At 39.4% G+C, this 20,496-nt stretch overlaps 1 protein-coding gene and 1 long non-coding RNA gene across 2 annotated transcripts in view; one reads left to right on the top strand and one right to left on the bottom strand.

The window, feature by feature from the left end:
- The window catches only part of LOC133483885 (cadherin-22-like), a 65,239-nt gene extending 54,893 nt beyond the window's left edge, over positions 1 to 10,346 (top strand). Inside the window, exon 12 of the mRNA XM_061785723.1 lies at positions 6,903 to 10,346. Within this exon, the coding sequence (XP_061641707.1) occupies positions 6,903 to 7,441 (539 nt within the window). The 3' untranslated portion in view covers positions 7,442 to 10,346. The remainder of the gene's footprint in view (positions 1 to 6,902) is intronic.
- A 924-nt stretch (positions 10,347 to 11,270) lies between these two features.
- LOC133483887 (uncharacterized) overlaps positions 11,271 to 20,496 on the bottom strand; it is a 92,591-nt gene continuing 83,365 nt past the window's right edge. Inside the window, exon 3 of the long non-coding RNA XR_009790228.1 lies at positions 11,271 to 11,772. This is a non-coding gene — a long non-coding RNA (uncharacterized LOC133483887). The remainder of the gene's footprint in view (positions 11,773 to 20,496) is intronic.

Genomic DNA, 20,496 nt, shown 5'->3' with positions numbered 1-20,496 from the left:
TGGATGTATTTCGTCATGCATTTTTCTTCTTTCAACACATAACTATATGTTTCAGTCATGAAAATATGTCTGCTTAAACCTTCTGGTCGCTGGAATATATCCCACCGGGTCGCCGCGGGTCTTTTCCACGCCGCAACAACGAGGGGCCACACTAGCATAAAGCCCATGTCCACACGCCGGCTGTCACGTAGCACATTTTTTCTTTTTCTCCTCGCTCTTCCGCCTTCTCTCCGTGACGTGCATGCACTCGCAGCTGACAATGAGGCACTCTAAAGCAGCCACGCCAGCCTGAAGCCTCAGTCCATGGAACGGTTTAATGGGATTTCAATTCACTTCAATGGGGGAAATTGATTGGATATACAAGTAAATTGAGATACCACCCGGTGGCTGATTGCCGACCAGTGCAGTGTGTACCGGCCTCTCGCTCAAAGTCACATGGGACAGGCTCCAGTTACCGGGATTCCTAATGAGGACAACCTCAATATAAAATTGATGGATCAATTATTGAGTCCATATGCTCGATTGCAGTTTGTAACTTGTCTATCCACACAACAGCAGCAGCAGCTACTTAAAGCAAGCATCTTCACTCTCCCGAGATGGGACCACCTCTGTTACATCAATTGTCGGCTGAAAATTAAAACAAATTTCTCTCTAATTACTTTACAAACAAACCTTCCCTCCGTCCGTTCATTTAAAGGCCCGGTGTGATGAATCCACGCCGCCGCACTGCAGCATCTGCGTGCCTCCAGTCCAATTAACTCCCCATCTGCTGGCGATGAACTTCCAGATAGGGCCACGCAGCGTAACCCGGGGGCAAATTAACCGTCTTGTCAGGAGTGCTTATCGCAACATCTGTACACACGCTTTGGAGGGAAGGGTGAAATGAACAGCTTTGCGTGGAGGGGTGCGGAAGGTCCACGTGGTTCCAACTGCCGTTGCAAAGGGGTGGGAAATGGCTGGTAAATTTCCTTGGGAAGTTAGCTGGGAAATGTTGGAAATAATAAGCATAAACATGAATTTTCTTTCGTTGGAGGACAGCCATTCCAAATAATTCAAGCATGACATTTCAACAGATGTACAACCCCAATTCCAATGGAGTTGGGACGTTGTGTTAAACATAAATAAAAACAGAATCCAATGATTTGCAAATCATGTTCAACCTATATTTAATTTAATACACTACAAAGACAAGACAGTTAATGTTGAAACTGATAAACTTTATTGTTTTTAGCAAATAATCATTAACTTAGAATTTTATGGCTGCAACACGTTCCAAAAAAGCTGGGACAGGTTCATGTTTACCACTGTGTGACATCACCTTTTCTTTTAACAACATTCAATAAACGTTTTGAACACTAATTGTTGAAGCTTTGAAGGTGGAATTCCTTCCGATTCTTGCTTGATGTACAGCGTCAGCTGTTCAACAGTCCAGGGTCTCCGTTGTCGTATTTTACGCTTCATAATGCGCTACACATTTTCAATGGGAAACAGGTCTGGACTGCAGACAGGCCAGTCTAGTACCCGCACTCTTTTACTACGAAGCCACGCTGTTGTAACACGTGCAGAATGTGGTTTGGCATTGTCTTGCTGAAATATGCAGGGGCGTCCATGAAAAAGACGTTGCTTGGATGGCAGCATATGTTTCTCCAAAACCTGTATGTACCTTTCAGCATTAATGGTGCCTTCACAGATGTGTAAGTTACCCATGCCATTGGTACTAACAGAGCCCCATGCCATCATAGATGCTGGCTTTTGAACTTTGCGTCTATAACAGGCCGGATGTTTCTTTGCCTCTTTGGGCCGGAGGACACGACGTCCACAATTTCCAAAAACAATTTGAAATGTGGACTCGTCGGACCGCAGAACACTTTTCCAATTCGTGTCAGTCCATCTTAGATGAGCTCTGGCCCAGAGAAGCTGGCGGCGTTTCTGGGTGTTGTTGATAAATGGCTTTTGCTTTGCATAGTAGAGTTTCAAGTTGCACTTACGGATGTAGCGCCGAACTGTATTTACTGACATTGGTTTTCTGAAGTGTTCCTGAGCCCATGTGGTGATATTCTTTACACATTGATGTCGATTTTTGATTCAGTGAAATCCTTAAATTCCTTGCAATTGTACGTTGAGGAACATTGTCCTTAAACTGTTCGACTATTTTATCACGCACTTGTTCACAAAGAGGAGAACCTCGCCCCATCTTTACTTGTGAATGACTGAGCAATTCAGGGAAGCTCCTTTTATACCCAATCATGGCACCCACCTGTTCCCAATTAGCCTGTTCACCCCACCCCACACCCATGTATGACAACAGTGCCATTAACAATGTGAAATGGAAAGCCCCCCCCCAACCCGCAAAAAAAGTTATATTCAAAATGCAAATTAAAAGAAATCTTCCCTCAAGCTTCTCAAGGCTGGCCTCAAACTTTTTTCTGAACTTTATCAGGCAATGGATTCTTTATATTCAACTGCACTTGCATCAAATCTGGTTGTTTTATTCAGGATTATGCAAAAATATATTTTCCCCAAATATATATAGTGGTACCTTGAGATACGAGTGACACGACTCATAGTGAACAATGCTTCAAAAAGAGGCTTCAAGCATTTTAATGCCACGCCGAAGTGACGTTTACTGCCAACGTAAACATAAACAAAGAAAATTACACATTGTGTATTCATAACAACCACATAACTTTGTTTTAAAGTCTGCTAACTTAATGCCAACACATAATAGGAAATGCCATAGACGGGCCAAGGAATAGCATTTACGTGGCAGTTGTATAACGCTTGAAGGAACGGATATTTGAACACAAACAATGCATCATCACATGCAGACAGAAAATATAACAATACACACAGGCATATATTATTTATTCTTTGCGAAGAAAGAATAATATTGCTACACTTTAGTGAGTCACTTACAGTAGCTGTGAAACTCTTCTTTGTTTGGGTCTGTATGACTATTATTACTGCCCCCTGGTGGCCAGGTTTCACACATACCAGAAACAGCCACAATGAATAAATCATGACGCACAAACTGTTTAATTCTTTAAATGGGGAATAATTATGTTTTTATAAATTAAAATATTATAGCCATCTATTTTCCATATTAAAGAACATTATATATATATATATATATATATATATATATATACATTTATTTATTTATTTTTGGGGGAGGCTGGAACAGATTGATGACATTTCCAGTCATGTGAATGGGGAAATATGATTTGAGATGTTAGTGTTTTGAGTTACAAGTATGATCACGGAAACAACTATACTCATATCTCAAGGCACCGCAGTATTTAACTTCCCTATTCAGAGCCAAGCCAATTTAATTAATTCCTTGTTTATTCCCATTAATTCCGTTAAATTCCCCTTGGTTTTTATTGAAAGTTTCTAAATTCCCAGAATGTTGCACCCCTACTTGCTACACATGTGAAAAGTGTTGCATTAATGTTGAGAGAGGCACGCTAATCTCCGAGTTAAATGCCTTTTCGATAGCCGTCGGCTCAAGTGTGTGTGTGGCTAATAGGCAGCGACGCCGGCGTGCTATCAGCGAGCGTTCGTCACAAGGTTAAATCCGCCGCGTCCGCTCTTTTGGCACCAGGAGCATCCACACATACGATGGAGTTGAGAGTTTTTCCCCGTTGACGCCCGCCTCATTAGGGCTGAATCTTGCGCGGCCGCTTTCGTATGCAAGGAGGTGCGCGCCGTGAATTACCACGCGACCGGTTCTCCCCCAAACCCCGTGGCAATTATTTTGGTCCATTCACGACAGAGAACAATAAACACAATGGTTATAGGCAAGGCCTCCCAGTGGAGCCCAGCAAACAATGTGAGAGGAGAGTGATTGGATGCTATCCGCTATCGAACTGGTGTGTGGCGTCCACATTCCGAGATCGGCCGGGCTTCCGCTAGTCTCACGAGGCTCTTTCGGTGAGCAGGAAAGCGACCTTTTAGACCATTTACACAAATAGTGGTCATCGTCGGGAACAGCTGAGATAATTATATTACAAAGGGCAGTGGTGGTTTTTTTTAGATGAACAGAAACAAAATCTCTGGGACAAGTTGTTCTTTGGAGGAGCCCTGGAAATGATCAAAATGATCCTTAAATGGCCACTTAAAAAAACTGAAACACGCTGTGTGTGTCTTTTTGGGCATGGGTTCTGGAGACGATTTTAGGTGGGTCTACTCGTAATATTCATGCCTAACAAATGTCATGTGGTTCAGCGAAAGTAGCTTCAGAGGCTGAATTTTCAAAGAAATCCCTCTAGGACAAGTTCATCTTTAGTAAAGGACCCCTGGAAATGGGTTCGAATAAATGATCCTAAACTGCCTGCTTGGAAAAAAAAGAATATTTACAGACATGACAGCATATTTATGGCCATTGCTATTTGAGACTTTTTGTGTGGGCCTACTCATAATAGACATGCCAATCAAATATCATGGGCTCCAGTCCCTTAATTTAAAAAAAAAAAAAAAAAAAAAAAGTACGTTACCAGAAGAAAAGTTCTAATGTTACGAGAATAAAGTTGTATATTTTTTCTTAAATTAAATGGTAAAATCCAGTGTAGTTCTCATCACAGTTCTTGTGATTGTATTGCATCATGTTTCCATAGTCAGAATGACTATGCAAATATTGGTGAGCCTTGAATATTGTGAAAATAAAGTCGTCATTTTACCGATTAATTGTGAAAACACTGCTTTAATATTTTTATTGTAAGTTTCATTTCACAGCTTTTTATCATGAAATGACAACTTTATTTCCTCATATTTTAACGACACATGGCCCGACATTTTATGTGTGTTATTTTGTTTTCTTTTAGTCCTTCTCTTTAGGCTACATTGTGGTATTTTTACTCGTAAACGCACAAGGATGATTGGCGGCCACCTCCGGGGGACAGAAGGCAAACGATGCAAAGATTTGAACTTACGAAGCCCACCTTCCACATTTCCGTCCAACGACGCCAGTATGGAAATTCGCTGGAGACGGCCGACGTGACGGCCGCGTCGTGTGCATGTGTGGCATTTGTCTTTGCGTTAATGGTTGGCGTTGGTGGGTTCACAGCCTCAAACACTGCGCATCCGTCTGGGCCTAAACCGACCGTGTTATTTATTGTCGTTTTATCTCCGCCAGCATTTCAGGCATTGATTCTTGAAGATGCATAGAGGCGCCCGCCGGGTAATGATCTCTTTCTGCTGGCAGCCTTTAATTGCTCTATTCTATATACAGGACGCAGCTAGATGCCGGTCAACTCAGAGGGGTTCATTGTGGCTGCTGTCAATAAGAAGAAACAACATAGACACAAAATACAAAGTTATGTAGGAATGTGCATTTACATGTCACATTGTGGACACTGGAATAATATTAGAGTGAAACAAGCCTCAACTGTACTCCAACATTTCAAGTATAAAATACAAATACGTATTTGTTTCCAGTTATTTACAATGGAAATAAAAGGTCTACACACCCCTGTTTTTGTATAAAAATGAGACCAAAATAAATTATTGAAAAAAATCCACCTTTAATGTGACCTTTAGCCTGTACACCACTAAAGGAAAAAAATGACATATTTCACAGAGGGGAAGTAAAAATAAACAACTCAGTAAATGTGGTTGCACAATTATGCACACCCTCTTATAACTGGGTATGTGGTTGCATTCAGAATTATTAACTAATAACTAAACACATTCCAACTCATACGCTTGCTACCATTTAAAATGCCTCCGGTGAACCCCAAGTAAAGTTCAGATGTTCTGCTAGGCTTGAGATTTATATTGTAAATTACAATTAAATATAAAATAGGGTACCAGCAATAATAATATGAATAATTATGATACAATTTATAGTTCTAATATTTACCATAATAAACCTGAACTAAAATCACATTCCTTTTTCTGATATGTTGCTTCTTAATTTCTTTTTATTTTAAGACCTTTCTAGTTTAGAAATCGCAAGTTAAGATAAAAGTCAGCGTTGACCAGCATTAACAATAATAGTTTGAAAAAACAAAATATGCGTAAACAAAATCAAATTCCAATGCTTGTTTTTATCTTTGTGATGTGTTTTCATTTTAATCACAAGTGATCCCTTTGCTCTTTGTAGTTATTTGCCTCTCATTTAAAGTGCTAATTCATCGTCACAGTTTTACTCTCTTCAGGCTTGGAGGAGTATTGATATAAAGCTCGTCCCTCCCCCGTTTGAAGTCACTTAAATCATATTTTGGGACAAGGCTGCAAAATCAATACTCATGCATTTCAAATGAAAAACTTGACAATACAATGAAATGCCCTTACGCAGGCCCTCGTTCCCTGCTGTGTGTTTGCGCCCAGAGAAGTCAAATCAAAGTTACATCGGAGGCGCTCGTTGGAAAATCCATCATGCACGGACAGTTCATGTGTTTTAGTGTAGCAAAGTCACAAGAAAAACATCAAGTGCACTTTTCGGCACATTTTGCTTAAGCAGAAGTAGGATTATTGACAATTGCCCATCATTTGAAGATTATTGGTTTAATGTTGTGGCCAGGAACAGGTCCCGGCCTTGTTTTGTTCAAATTTAGTAGGGCTCTTACTCGGATGGAAAGAAACAATCCCTGAAAATCTGGAGATGACGGGTTGAGAATTTCAGCCAAATCCAAAAAACGTCTCACCTTACCAATGCAATTCAAAATTTAAAGATGATTGGTTGCAACCAGCAGGAATTCCTAACATACACATCATCTAAGAATGTTCCGGACCATCTGTCAATCAAATGTGACCGTGATACTAACCATCAATTGTCCATAATTTGTTTCGTTTAAGGTTTGATGCTGATTGGTTGATGATTAAAACCTCCATACTTGTGGCTAAATGTTTTTTTGACCGTCCTTCCACTAACTCTGGTGTCTCTCCCCCCTTCCCCTCAGTCCTCGTCTTGCTCATCCTGACCCTCAAACGCCACCGCAAAGGCCAGCGGATGGCCGAGGACGAGGAGGACATGCGGGACAACGTCATCAAGTACAACGACGAGGGCGGCGGTGAGCAGGACACTCAGGCGTACGACATGAGCGCCCTCAGGAACCTCTATGACTTCCCCGAGGCCAAGAGCGCCGCCGCCGAGTCGGGCCCGGACATCCGCTCGCTGCCGCAGTGGTTGCAGGCGAACCGGTTAGGGGGCAGGGCGGCGGCGGCGGAGTCGTGTTCGGCCGCCGACTTCTCCCTCTTCAAAGGCTACATCCGCAAGAAGGTGGAGCAGGCCGACGCCGATCTGTCGGTGCCGCCGTATGACTCGTTCCAGACGTACGCCTTTGAGGGTACGAGCTCGCCTGCTCTGTCGCTTAGCTCCATCCACACACTGTCCACCACCTCCGAGCAGGATTTCTCATACCTCAGTGACTGGGGGCCGCGATTCCGGCAGCTGGCCGGCTATTACGTGCCAGGAAAGCGCGATGAGGACGGGTCCTAGCAGAGTGTCACGTCCTTGGAGAGACTTCTTCGATATTGTCCTCTTTGTTTGTCCTGTATTCTCCTAAAACACACAGCAGAAAATCCTCCGTTATCGCACTTGGTTTCTCCAACCCGGTTTTTGCTTTTCTGAAGGACTTTATTCAGGAAATTGAGTGTTACAGCAGTGAGAGAAAGGAGGATTCGGCTTTGCGGAATTGCCATTTGTCAAACTGAAGGAGAAAGCAGGAGCAACTGTTCCGGAAAATCATAGTTCGGGAACATCTCTGTGTGTCTCTCTATATGGACAGAAGCATTGGGACAAACCTTTTCATCAATGGACTCATCCATCATGGTTTGGACTCGTGGTATCCATCCATTTTCAATAGTGTTTATCCTCACTAGTGTCGCGGGGTAGCTGGAGCTTATCCCAGTGGACTTTTGGCGAGAGAAGTACGGTACACCTCGGGTTTGATGCCAAACAATCGCATATAGACAAACAACCATTTGCGCTTACATTTAGAGGAGATTCAAGTCAGTTTTATTTATATAGCGTCAATTACCTGAAGGCACTTTACCCATTGATCATGTCAAGAACCACAGTCCTCGTACATGTATACCCTTAGAATAAAACCAACAGAAGCCCACATGAGCAAGCACTTGGCGACAGAGGCATGGAAAAACTTCGACCAGAACCCAGGCTCTGTAGGGAAACCGTCTGCCTTGAGATGGCGAGAAAGAGTAGAGGAAGAAGAGGGTCGTTAGAGAGAGAAAACAGGATCGAGCGATTTGAGCAGCCGGGGGAGGGACGAAAGAACAATGGGCACAACAACAGCCGTATCAACAACAGTAATATCCCACGATGACAGCAAGAAGACGCAACCAAAACCCCTGTCCCTGGCCTCACCACCGCCGATAACAAGCAGATAAATGTGAAGGCGCACCTCCAGAAACGGAGCGCACAAATAATAGGGGAGAGACAAAGAGAAGCAGCTTAGTATCGTAACTGCATGGATGGTGATAAGGTGATAAGGATCGAGAGGAAAGAAAAGCAGAAACTGAGCTCAGCGCTTCAAGGGGGATCCTGTGGCAGTCTAGGCCTATGGCAGCATAAACAAGAGGTGAGCCAGGAAAAGCTTCAGTCATCCCTGACTAATACTGAAACTCTAGAAGAGAGAGAAAATTTCAGTCGTTCGGACTGGTTCCACAGGAGACGAGCCTGATAGCTAAAGGCTCGACCTCCCATTCTACTTACAATTTTTTGGAAACCATATCCATCTAAAGTCTGGGAGCTTACATAAAATAAGGCTTCGAAATTGTGAAAAGTCAAGCTATTCTCTCAGGTCACAAATACAGTGTCCGCTGAATGTGTTGAAACCCTTCCCTGATCAACTGTCAATCAAATACCACTTCTACAACCTGGACTAAAAAGTGATGCTACTACAGCTAGTATCTGCGAGCTGCGAAAATATTTCCGCTTCAAGCCTCCGGTGGCTCTAATAGATCCCACCGGGTCGTCACGGGGCTTTTCCATGTCATATCAACGAGGCACTCTAAAGCGGCCAAGCCAGCGCGAAGCCCGGGTCCTCACGCTGGCCGTCAAGTCGGACTCCCATCCAGCCCCCTTCTCACTATGACGTGCGCACTCACGGCTGACAACGAGGCGCTCTGAAGCAGCCACGGCAGGGGACTATCCTAATGGAAAATGCATATTCGGGGTGTTGGCATAGCTAACTAGCTAACAGTACGTCACAACTGTGCCGGATAACCTCTGATGAGAACAAAGGCGCTAAAGTTTTTACATCGCGGGCAAGGGGCGACTCATGCCAGGACTCCAAAGTGCGTCACGTGGTGCCGTTTTAGCCACACCCCAAAAAACAAAACAGGAAAACTGAAATGGTGAAAAAGAGTTTGATGCTATAGCTCCCCAACTGAGTACTACAGTGGAGCCCCGCTATTCGCAGGGAATAGGGTCTGAAAATCTGTGGATAATTGACACCCATTATAATTGTTCCTATGACTGTGACAATAAAGTTTGATTCTATTCTGAAGCGGTCACAGCTACTGTAATAGGGACGTGCGGTCTGACTTTTGCTGCTCGTGGGTTTGAGCCCCAGCTCATGCATCAATTTGTGAATGTGAGTTAATTTTGTAACTGATGTTGTATGCATTCAGACAACAACAACAAAAAAAACTTCAGCTGTCCCAATACTTATTTCTTCTCAGTGCCCACCCGCCAGATGGGTGACAGTTCCTCAGTCTCTTGTTTTTCACACCGGATGCCGCAGATGGCCAAGGAAACCCTTCAATATTTTTTTTTCAAAAACAGGCGATGATATTTATGTATTTATTTGATTTTCTATGTATTTATTTACACCGATTTTCACCGGAATGTGAGACTTGGAGGTAAAAAAATGACAGCTCACGTGTGAGTTTGCCGCTGGAGTAGATTTTTATTTTTTTTTTCCCCTATGTGCTCTTTTACTAAATACATGATGTGAGTCATATTATGTGTTAAAAAAAAAAGACATGGAAAGGAAAGGTTCTGAGCTTTTTTGCATTTGGTGAAGCTGTGTTTTTTGTGCGTGAAGGATTTCATTCGTTTTTGTTCATCTTGTCTACAAAACTGATCTGAAGGCACAAAATGAAACAAAATGCTTCACGGAATTGCCAATTTTCTTTCCTAAATTTTGCTCTTGTGTGTGTGTAAAAAAAAAAAAAAAAAAAAAAAAAAAAATTCATTTTGTATTCTGAAATCTTTGCTTGGCTCTTGTTTTAACTTTGTATGAAGGGAAGGAGGTTGAAAAGGTATAATGAATGAACTGGCCACATCCTCCTTATACCTACAACCTATAATTAATGTTGACCTTAATGTTTGGAAATAAAGAGAGAAAAAGAAATAAATATTTAATTTTTGGGATAAATGCCATCTGTTTGTGTTTACTCTGTTAAATACACATTAAATTGTATTATAATTATATTTGTATTATAAATATATTTATCTCATGTTTATGATGGAAATTTTGTAGGGGCAGACTGGACTAAGGCGTAATTTTATGAGGATAACGTTATGATATTATATGATAAAAAAGTATAATGTTTCAATAATATAGAGGTCATTTTAAAAAGAAACTGATCAAAAGTTAGCAACACACATTTCGGCTCTCATTTTTATTTATGGGTTGTTTGTAAAATTACAACTTTAATGTAATAAAATTAAAATTTGTATTTTTACTTTTGTAAAATGACTACTTTTTGATTTTGTTGAGCTGTGACAATTCTCGCAATGCTATGACTTTTCTTTCTTCAAATTGACACAATCATTCCTGTAATTCTTTGACTTTATTTTTGCAATACTACAACTTTGCAGTCAGAACTTGATTCTAACTTTTCTTTGGCAAGACAAATATTACTTTGTTCTTGTAAAATTACATTTTTATTCTCATCTTACTATGTGGATTTATGTGCATATGATTATTTTTCTACTATAACAACTTTATTTCAAACTTTATATTTTTTTAATCACTATTTTGACTGGCTTTACAAAAATTACAACTTCAACCTCATAAAAATGCAACTGTGGCAATTTTGTAGAAGTGACTAGTATTTTTTTGTACAAAATTATTGCAAAATTAAGTATGTATTCTCATAACTTGACTTTAATCTCATAATATTACAAAATTACATGTCAATTATTTTTCCCAAAAAATATAAAATTTCTTGCATTAAATTACGATTCAGGGCTTTAAAAAAATACTATACATTTTCATACAAATATATTACTTTCTTTTTGTTAAAATAATGCATTTATTTATTTATTTTTATTTGTTTTTTTTACTTCAAGTCCGTGATCTTATTCTCGTAATATTTAAAAAAAAATACACACGTTGACATTTCTTTCTGTAAAAAAAAAAAAATAAATAAAATACTTTTCTCATAAAATTACGATTGAATAAATGATGTTTCTTTTTTAAAAATGTCTATTTTGCGAGAAAATATTTAAAAAATATATTTCCTTTTCCTTTTTCTTCCCGAAAATACCTTTATTCTCATAAAACGACAATTGCACTGTTGTTGTTGAATGGTTGTTAGTCCACGTTTGTCTATACAGTCCGTGCCTTGTGATTGGCTGACGACCAGTCAAGTGTGTACCCCGCCTCTCGCCGGACGTCAGCTGGGATTGGCCCCAGCACACCCGCGATAAGCGCTGCAGAAAATGGATGGATGATAAAGTCAATGCTTCTTGAGCATGATCTTCTTCCGATCGTTCGCCGATGAAGTCTCCCGCGTTACGAGTCAATTGTGCCGCTGCAGTTTGTGCGTTGTCAGCGGGGAGGGACTCGCCGATTAATCCTGGGTGGAAACAAATGGAGCATTTGACATGCACAGTCAAACAAAGACCCTTCTGTCATCCCCCCCCCGCCCCAGCCCCCCATTAGGCCATTATCCTGCCAAGCTGCTGCCATTGTGGCAGCCACGGGTGGACGGCGAGACGCGTGAGGTCGCTTTCATCTTCCTCATCTGCCGCTTAGCCTGTGTTCATATTCAGAGCAAAACAACAAAAGAAGTGGCAGCCCGGGCAATTACATCTAAATGTGTGTTAGGCTGGAAGTCATTTGTCAGGAACAACGGGCCTTCTTGACATTTTTTGACCTCTGCTGTTTTCCCATTAAAAAAAAAAAAAAAGTTGTGCTTCTCTGACAAAAAAAAATACATATTTTAGAAAAAGCATGTTGCGATCTTATAATAATAACATTTCAAGAATATATTTGTAATTTCTTTAAAAGAAAAGCAATATTTTTCAACAAAAATAATTGTAATCTTAAGAGTGCAAATTCATATTTTGAATACAAAATGTAAACTTATGATATTTTACATGAAGAAAGAAAAATGTGATTATTGTAAGATTTAAAAAAAGAGAGAAAAACAAATTTTAACTTTAACTTTGGGGTTTTTGCGAAATAAAAGCTCATCGTTTTCCCACAAAAACAAAACAAGTAATTGCAAAGAAATCAAGTCATCATTTTATTTTTGTAATTTTATGATTATTTTTGGGGGGAGAAAAAAAAAGCTTTTTTTTCAGGAGAAAACATTTTTTAAAATCTATTTTGTTGAGAACATTTTTTCAGACTTTCTTCAAGAAAAAAAAAGTTGAGAAAAAAAGAATCTTAAAAGAACAGAGTTGGATTTGTTCTTTTATAAAAATGTTTACTTCCCAAAAGTTGTATCTGATAAGAATGTTTAAAATTATTTTTGCAAGAAAAAAAATAACTTGAGAGACGTAGATCATATTGTTGTTAGAATAAAGTCAAAGTTTTGTTTTTTTTTGTAAAAAAAAAAAAAAGTTATTTTACAAGAAAACTTTTTCAAGAGCAGTTGAAATCCTATGCTTAAAAAAATGCACTTTTATTTTTTTTAAACAAGATCTTAATTTTTCAAGGATAAATTCTCCAAAAGGCATATATTTTCTTTAAAGACGAACAAATGAAGTTCAATGTTATTTCCACTGCTGTCTATACGACTTTTCCGGATGTCTGCCGCTTGGTTGCACGTGTTCTTTGCTGCGTCTCTGCCAAACAGCGACAATTAACATTAACCTTTAGCTCAGCGCAACACAACAGCCAAGGAAATGTCACCACTGGCATGGATTCACGCCCGCGCGCCCACGTTTGCGGTCTATCAAGGAGCGTGCGTGCATCTCGCAAAAGACAATGTCATCATCACATGACCTCCGGTCAGGTGACGCAACTAACAGCGGGCAGAGAACTGATGATGAGTCAGCGCGTGCTGGAGGGAAGGAAGAGCCGAGCGCTCCCTCGCTCGTGCGCTTATTCGGCCGCTTTTAGTCACATTTTGTCCGCAAACTAGCTTATCATTCGTCTCCCATCATTGTCAAAATGAGACAGTTTTGCCCCCCCGCCCGCTAACGCCACTGCATCTCTAATTAGGGAGCGTGTCACTCAGCCTTACGATGAGGATGAGGATGATAATGAGGAGGAGGAGGATGACTGCTCTTCCATCGTGTGTTTAGCTCATATTTTCTGCATTCCGATTTCTTATTAAAACACAACAATTTGAACGTATATTACTGTGTCATTACCAGGAATGAATCTGCACACAAACCTTCGCGGCTGACCGCTTCCTTCTGCACCGAAGCAACACAGCTGTCCCATTTTTACATAAAATTACATAAAATATATCGAACCCAACAATTTTCATTCATAATTGTCTAAAAAAAACATGTAGACTTGGAATCTTGAGGCAACGTAACGCCGCGCAGCTCCCGCAGAGTGAGGGAAGAGGTTGAGTTTCTCGACTGAGCGTTCAAGATTTGTTCTCAAGCTATTTTCAACATTTTAAGTTGGTTAACAATGTGTAAAAAATAATAAACAAACAAAAAACAGACAGGACAGACCAATAGTATCAATTTGTGAAGAAATATGATATTGACCATATTTGGTCATACAAAGTTTCCGCCCGCCAGGAACAATATGGAAGTATACTTAATGATTATAATAATGATATCATAATAACTACTGTAAGTTAACTTTCTTTTAATGATTACCTTTAGTTAACTTTATTCTTTTATTACAACTATCTATGCTGTTTTTTTCACTACAGTAACATTAAAAAATGCTTTTTGTTACAAAGCCATAAAGCACATGCACTTACTATGGCTTAGCACTATTTGAGTGGACAGTGTGCAGTGACGGTCTGTAGTGGAAGGTAAAATACGTACCTCAAAATACCTTCGGGATCAATTTGTGTTCTACGTATAAAATAATGTCATATGCCATTTTCTGCACAGTGAAAAGGTCACACATACGTTCGGTCCAAACTCGGGCTGAAATTATAAATCCTGTTGTATTACAATAACACAAATGCAAGCAGACAATCTCCCCATTTTGTGTAGTGTTGGTACTGGTTTTTTTTTTGGTTTTTTTTAAGATATAAACATATAAATGACCCAAAATACACAGTCGAAACAAACAAAAGCGACAAGTGGAAAGCTTTCGATTGGTTAAGTAAATCTCCAGACTTAAAAAGTATAGAGCATGTATTTTCACACAAAAGAGGAGCGTAAAAAAACAAAATAACTCAAAGAGGGTGCCTCATGGAACACGTCAAACACAGCAGTTAGTAAGTATTTGGCAATTCCATTGACAAGAAGCCTCAATAAATTGATTAAACACTTCAAACTGACATTAAAGGTGTCTAAAAATATATATATAAAAAAAAAATTCAACAGCCTCGTACTCTCTTGAGGCAACGAGCTCCCACCTGAGCTGACGTCTGCTGTCATAACTTCTACCCTTCTTTTTTTTTTTTGAAAAGCCCCGGAGAGATCTTCGTTTCAGGACCGACCTTTTCAAATTAAAAGCAATGAGCCAAAACTATGACATCTTATATTGTCTTACTTTTTGTTTGGCCTTCAAGCATTTAAGCATGTCATGATACTGTCGGACATCATGTAAATGTCAGACTGGTTCCGTCAACTCTAATTGACCAATGGGAACGTTTTGTACGGATTTTAAACTGAACTGAGGTCAATATTATTGCGCGTGGTTATTATCAAGAAGAAAACAGTATTTTTTCCATATTTTGCTAAAAATCTGAATCATATTTCTTCATAGTAAATCAAGTTTAAATCAATAAAATGCCGTTTTAGGATATTTAATACATAAAAGCAATCTTGACACTGCTCTAAAGTATTTAAAAAAAATGTAGAATCTATAATAATAATAATAATAATAGTTGATTCTTTCCTTGTTAGAAGAAACCTCCAACATTCCAAAACATGCTGATTTACCGTACATGGAGCCGGTCGGTCTCAGCAATAAGCTGGTAGTCGGTTTTTTGCAGAGGATAAAGAATGTATGCCGGTGAGTATTGTTATACTATCTGTCTACGTGTTTTCTCCAATGTTTTTGTTGCATTGCTTAAAGGATTATAACAAAGTGACACTGATGCTACCTGTTAGCCACTCTATTGCGTTTCCCATTAAATGTTAGCATTAAGCTAGCAGACTTTATTATGGCAAAGTCATGTGGTTATTTTGAATACACGACATGTGATTCTCTTTGTTCAATGTTTTGTTTGACAGTAATCATTAGCTGGGCGTGGCAATAAACAGCTTGAAGTCTCTGTTTTGAAGAATTGTTTACTCTCTGCCAAACCGCCGCTGTTTGTGAAGTGAGTTGAATTCACTGCCGTCATGCAGCGATCGTATCGCATATTTTTACTTGCAAGTCCAAGCAAAAACAATCTGCCAAATGACAGCTTGTTTCTTGAATGACGCCTGAGTTGGGTCACTCGTTTCTCGAGGCACCATTGTACTCGACATTCGCACCGCAGAACAAGAAGGCGGTGGTGTGAGCCGTAGCTCATTTGCGTCAGACACGTCCGATCCCTCAAAACAGGCTGAGTTCTTAAAAGTGATGCTGTAAAGTGAACTATGAATAAATAATAAATAATGCATGAATAATGAATACATCGAGATAATCGATATCGAAACCAGTTATCAAAACACCTGGGAACTGTTTGCGTGGGATCGCTCTTTTAGGTTATTCGAGACTAATTAAAAGTACATTTCGGGTCAAGATTGAGAATTACGTAACCAAATTTTGAGATGCCTGAACAAAGTTGGAACAAATACAAGAACAATCAGATGTGAGTCTTTGCTGACCTTTGTCTGGCATTACCATTTGAATAGAAATGCCATCAGTAATAAGAATGAGAGAGGTGAGGCCAAAATGAGATTCAACAGCGTGCGCTTTGAAAATCTTTCAATGAGTCTGATTGACTTCATGAAAGGAAATAATGAGGAATTATTGGAATTATAGCTCAGTTGAAATAATTGCATTTAAGTGTTTCTTGCTTGCGCCGGCAATTGTCAAGTCTTCAGAGAAAAGTGTATTCTTTTTTTAAACACCTTTAATTGTACTTTACAGCCCATTTGAATGCTGTACGTTACGCAAACCTGGACAGGACAAACAACTTGACGAGTTGAGATCAATTAGAGCAATTATTCTCAACTCGTGGTACGCGGGCACCCTCTACTGGTGCGTGAAGAATCACTCTATATATATATATATATATATATATATATATATATATATATGTATATATATATATATGTATATATATATATATATATAATATCACTGCCCAAATAACTTTCAATGTTCCTTACACATTTGCTTTGAATCTTTAAGAGCTGTATGGAAAAGTCACAAAAATATGAATCTTGCGATGAAGATCCTCCTTCGATCCCATCTGCGCCTTTTTTGCCGTGATGTTGATTTTTATCGCCACCTGTTTCACACTAAAACTAGCGCACCCTCCGGCGTGGCGCAGCGGGTTTCCAGACAGATGGCGCTGAAGGTAGAAACTGCCTCCGAGTCATCGTCCCTCTCCATCTTATGCCCTGAGTCAACACTGTAAATCTCAGCGGAAACAGCGAAGACGCCCAAAACGCCAATTACTTGCTCAATGACGACGGCTCCTGTGATATTTGCAGCCACGCGCCATTGCGCGAAATCTCCATGCAGATGTAATAAAATGAGCAAAAAAAGGTGTTTCCTCAACTTTGCCCGGGTTTGTGTCCACTATGCTGCCGCGTTCACAATCGAGTGGTTCGCTCGGTGACGTGAAGGCCAGAGATCCTGTGGCGAGGTTGCGCTCGTTCTCATCTGTGCAGGCTTTGCTGTTTTACTGCGTGTTTAAGTGTGCGCCGCCACGGCAGCCTGGCACAAGCCGTCGAAGCAAGCCAAACACACACAAACTGTACACATGAGGATGAAAAGGATTGTGGTTTACAGATAAATTGGAAAATATACGTAGGTGGTTTGGATAGTATTGCCGTTTCAAATTGTAATTATCGTGAATACCATATTTAGCGTCTCATAGTAGTAGTTGTCTTTTAGCTTCTTCTATCTGGTGCAACAGCAAACAAACGGAGAAACATGTCAACATAGAAGAAAATAACAATGACACAAAAAGAGAAAGTGATTCAGACAGGGAAGAAGCTGCACGATATGGTGCTGCCAAACATTTGCGTGCATCATACTTTTGTGCTTTCAATTCTGTATTTATTTTATATTTTGACTAATAATTCCTTTTTTTTTTTCTAATTCCGCTTATTTTTTGTGTTATTTTTATTTTCTAATAGATTTCTCCAAGCATGACAAAAATAGCATAACATAATATATATATATATATATATATATATATATACAGATTTATAAATATATCTATATTTAGTTATTTTTTCACTGTTTGTATTGAATGTTTGTATCTAATAATCATGCATGTTTTCTAATATTTGGGTATTTTTTAAATATGTATTTATTTATTTTATTTATCACAAGTTTGCATTTTTGTCAAATATATATTTTTGTCTAATATGGTAATATATTTGGTAATATTTCTATATATATTTTTAATATGTTTTTACATTTTGTTTTCTATATACCTGATTTTAAATTTTCATAATAATACAATAGTTTAAGACAAATTATTATTTTTTTGAATATGCTTGTATTCTGTCCAGCATTTTTGCATTTTTTAATTAGTATTTTCTCCCAATATTTGACATTATTTTCTACTATTTCTACATTTTTCAAGTCACATATATTCTTTTTTTTTTGCTTATTTTCTGTATATTTTCCCCAAACTTGCAGGTTTCTTTCCAGTATCTTTTAATATTTTTGGAAATGTTTGTGTAATTTTGTTAATATTTCTAAATTCTTCGGCTAATATTATATAATATGTAGTTTTATATTCTATTCACCAAAGGTTTTAGGTAATATTGTTTTATTTACGTGACGTATATTTTCCTACTAAAAATGTAAATTTTTTTGCAAATATTTGTGTATTTTCCCCTAATGTATGCCCATTCCATTGGCAAGGTTGTCACGTGCCATCTTCAACGTGTTGTTACGTTCCAGCTTTTTTACCCTTTAACACCGGCAGACAACGAGTACGTCATCGCGGTCCCATCATCCAAAAGAAGTCCGAACACGGTGAATTTGTTCGCCGCTGAATACAGTAGGACGGCGGCGCGGGAGCCGATATGGCGAGCAATTAATTACCAGTGTGTTTGTACATCATTAATTTTTATTAGAGTCGGCCCACGAGTGCGGGTGAAATAATTCTCTCTGTGCACTTATGAGGCAAAGACAAACAGGTCATTAGTCTTTCCCGTGTGAAGAGAGAAGTGTTTAAAAGAAGAAAAAAAAAAAAAGAAGCCATATTTAAATAGAAAACTTTAAACAGACTTTAACTGACACGGGGAATTACTCCGAGTCTAAGAGGCTTTTGGGAAGTGTTCCACTAATTACCATAAACTGGATGTGTCTTTTATTCGAGGATATCCTCCACATGATTTCACTTCTTTCAAATGCCACGACTGCTTTATGATGTATTTGGTGCGTGCCTGGCGAGTGACCACTTCCGCGGCGGGCATACATCAGCGCGTTTACTACACTCGTAAAGTGCGCACGAGCTGTTGCGTTACAATGCAGAGTGCCAATGTATAGGTGGTCCGTGTTGGAATTGGCATCAGGATGGAATCCAAGGTGAAGCCAAGATGAAAATATCAGAAAATAAATGCCAGAGGCGGGGGATTCACTGTTAGACTTAAGTTGCCAGTTTTAGGACTTTTCTTGGCTAAAATCTATGAAAGGCTCAACTAGAACGACATGACAAGTCTTGCCGATTTATATTTGACTTTGTTTACAAGATAGAGTGACATTTGGTGCTGTTTTGGAATAATTGTTTTGTGTAGTGCAAGCAAACGTGGCAACCCAGCAGTATGCTATGATGAAAAGCGCAGAGGTCACCTTACGAATGACAGGAGGTCGGAAGATGATTGTTGAATGTTTATTCAAGTGTTGTTTGTGATAAAGTCAGGGGGGAAAGAATGGCAACATGCAAAGTTTGCCACTCAACAATGAGAAACACAAAAACAACATCTAACTTCGGCTGTCGCGATAAAACCGACAAAGACAGGTGAGCTACGTTAATTTAACAGTTTTGCTAACCAATCCATGGTCAAACATTAACAACCGGTAAGCTTAATGTTGATTATGCGTTAAATTGAGAAAACTTTAAAAATACAAGAAAATATGGAGATTGGTTTGAAATGTTAAAAAAAAAAACATTTTTTTTGAATGTGGGATTACAGCTAAATAATGCAAAGTGAGTACAAAGTGGCTAAGTTTGTGCACTGAAATTGAAATTCCACCAAATTTGAAAGGGTCTGAGTCACGCAAGGTCCTAGCAGAACATGATGCTAAAGCAAAAAAAAAAAAAAAAAAAAGTCTTTCCCCCAAGGACAAAATTCCGAGTGCAGTGTAGGGAGGAGTGCAATGACCTCTGCATGGGAGAGACCAAGCAGCCTTTACACAAGCGCATGGCACAACATCGGCAAGCAGCTTCTTCGGGTCCAGAGTCAGCCGTTCTGGATAGGCAGGACTCGTCGTTTGAAAGCGGTGTGAAGCCATCTTTCTTTTGACATCCCTCCCCCTAAAGATTGTCTCATTCCAAGGGAAGAGTGGCCCGAACAAGCTGTCGTGTGAGCGACCGGTTGGTATGCATGGCGGGCAACCTCAATAAAAATGGCATCTGGCTAAGATTAAAGTTCTGGTTCTCCTTCTAAGTCTTTTTTTACCTAAACTTTATTTGTTGAGGTAAAGCAAGTGAGAACAGATTCTCCTTTGCAATGCCGACTTGGCTGCAGACAGCAGCGGGAAAAAAAAACAAGAGACAAAAGAAAGAGATATATAGAGATATATAAGAAGAGGGCATTTCTTCTAAAGGCTGTGGCTTAAACAGCAATCTAGAGCTTCAACAATTTATCAATTATGCTAATTGACTCTCGTCTCACTTTCCTCATCTCCATCCATTTTCCGGTGATTCGCTCGTTTTCGTAGAAGGACCAGCTCCACATTACAATTTGGACTCACAAGCGCATCGTAAATAATGACGCTTAGGGCGTGTTGAAAAACATTGCGGCACACTGTAGTACTTTGCTCTTTTCCTTGTCTACAAGAAGCCTCCGGTGATCCCGCACCA

Source organism: Phyllopteryx taeniolatus, chromosome 9, assembly GCF_024500385.1.
Source record: "Phyllopteryx taeniolatus isolate TA_2022b chromosome 9, UOR_Ptae_1.2, whole genome shotgun sequence".
NCBI lineage: Eukaryota > Metazoa > Chordata > Actinopteri > Syngnathiformes > Syngnathidae > Phyllopteryx > Phyllopteryx taeniolatus.
The sequence above is the reverse complement of the archived record's forward strand: the minus strand, read 5'-3'. Positions and strand labels throughout refer to the sequence as shown.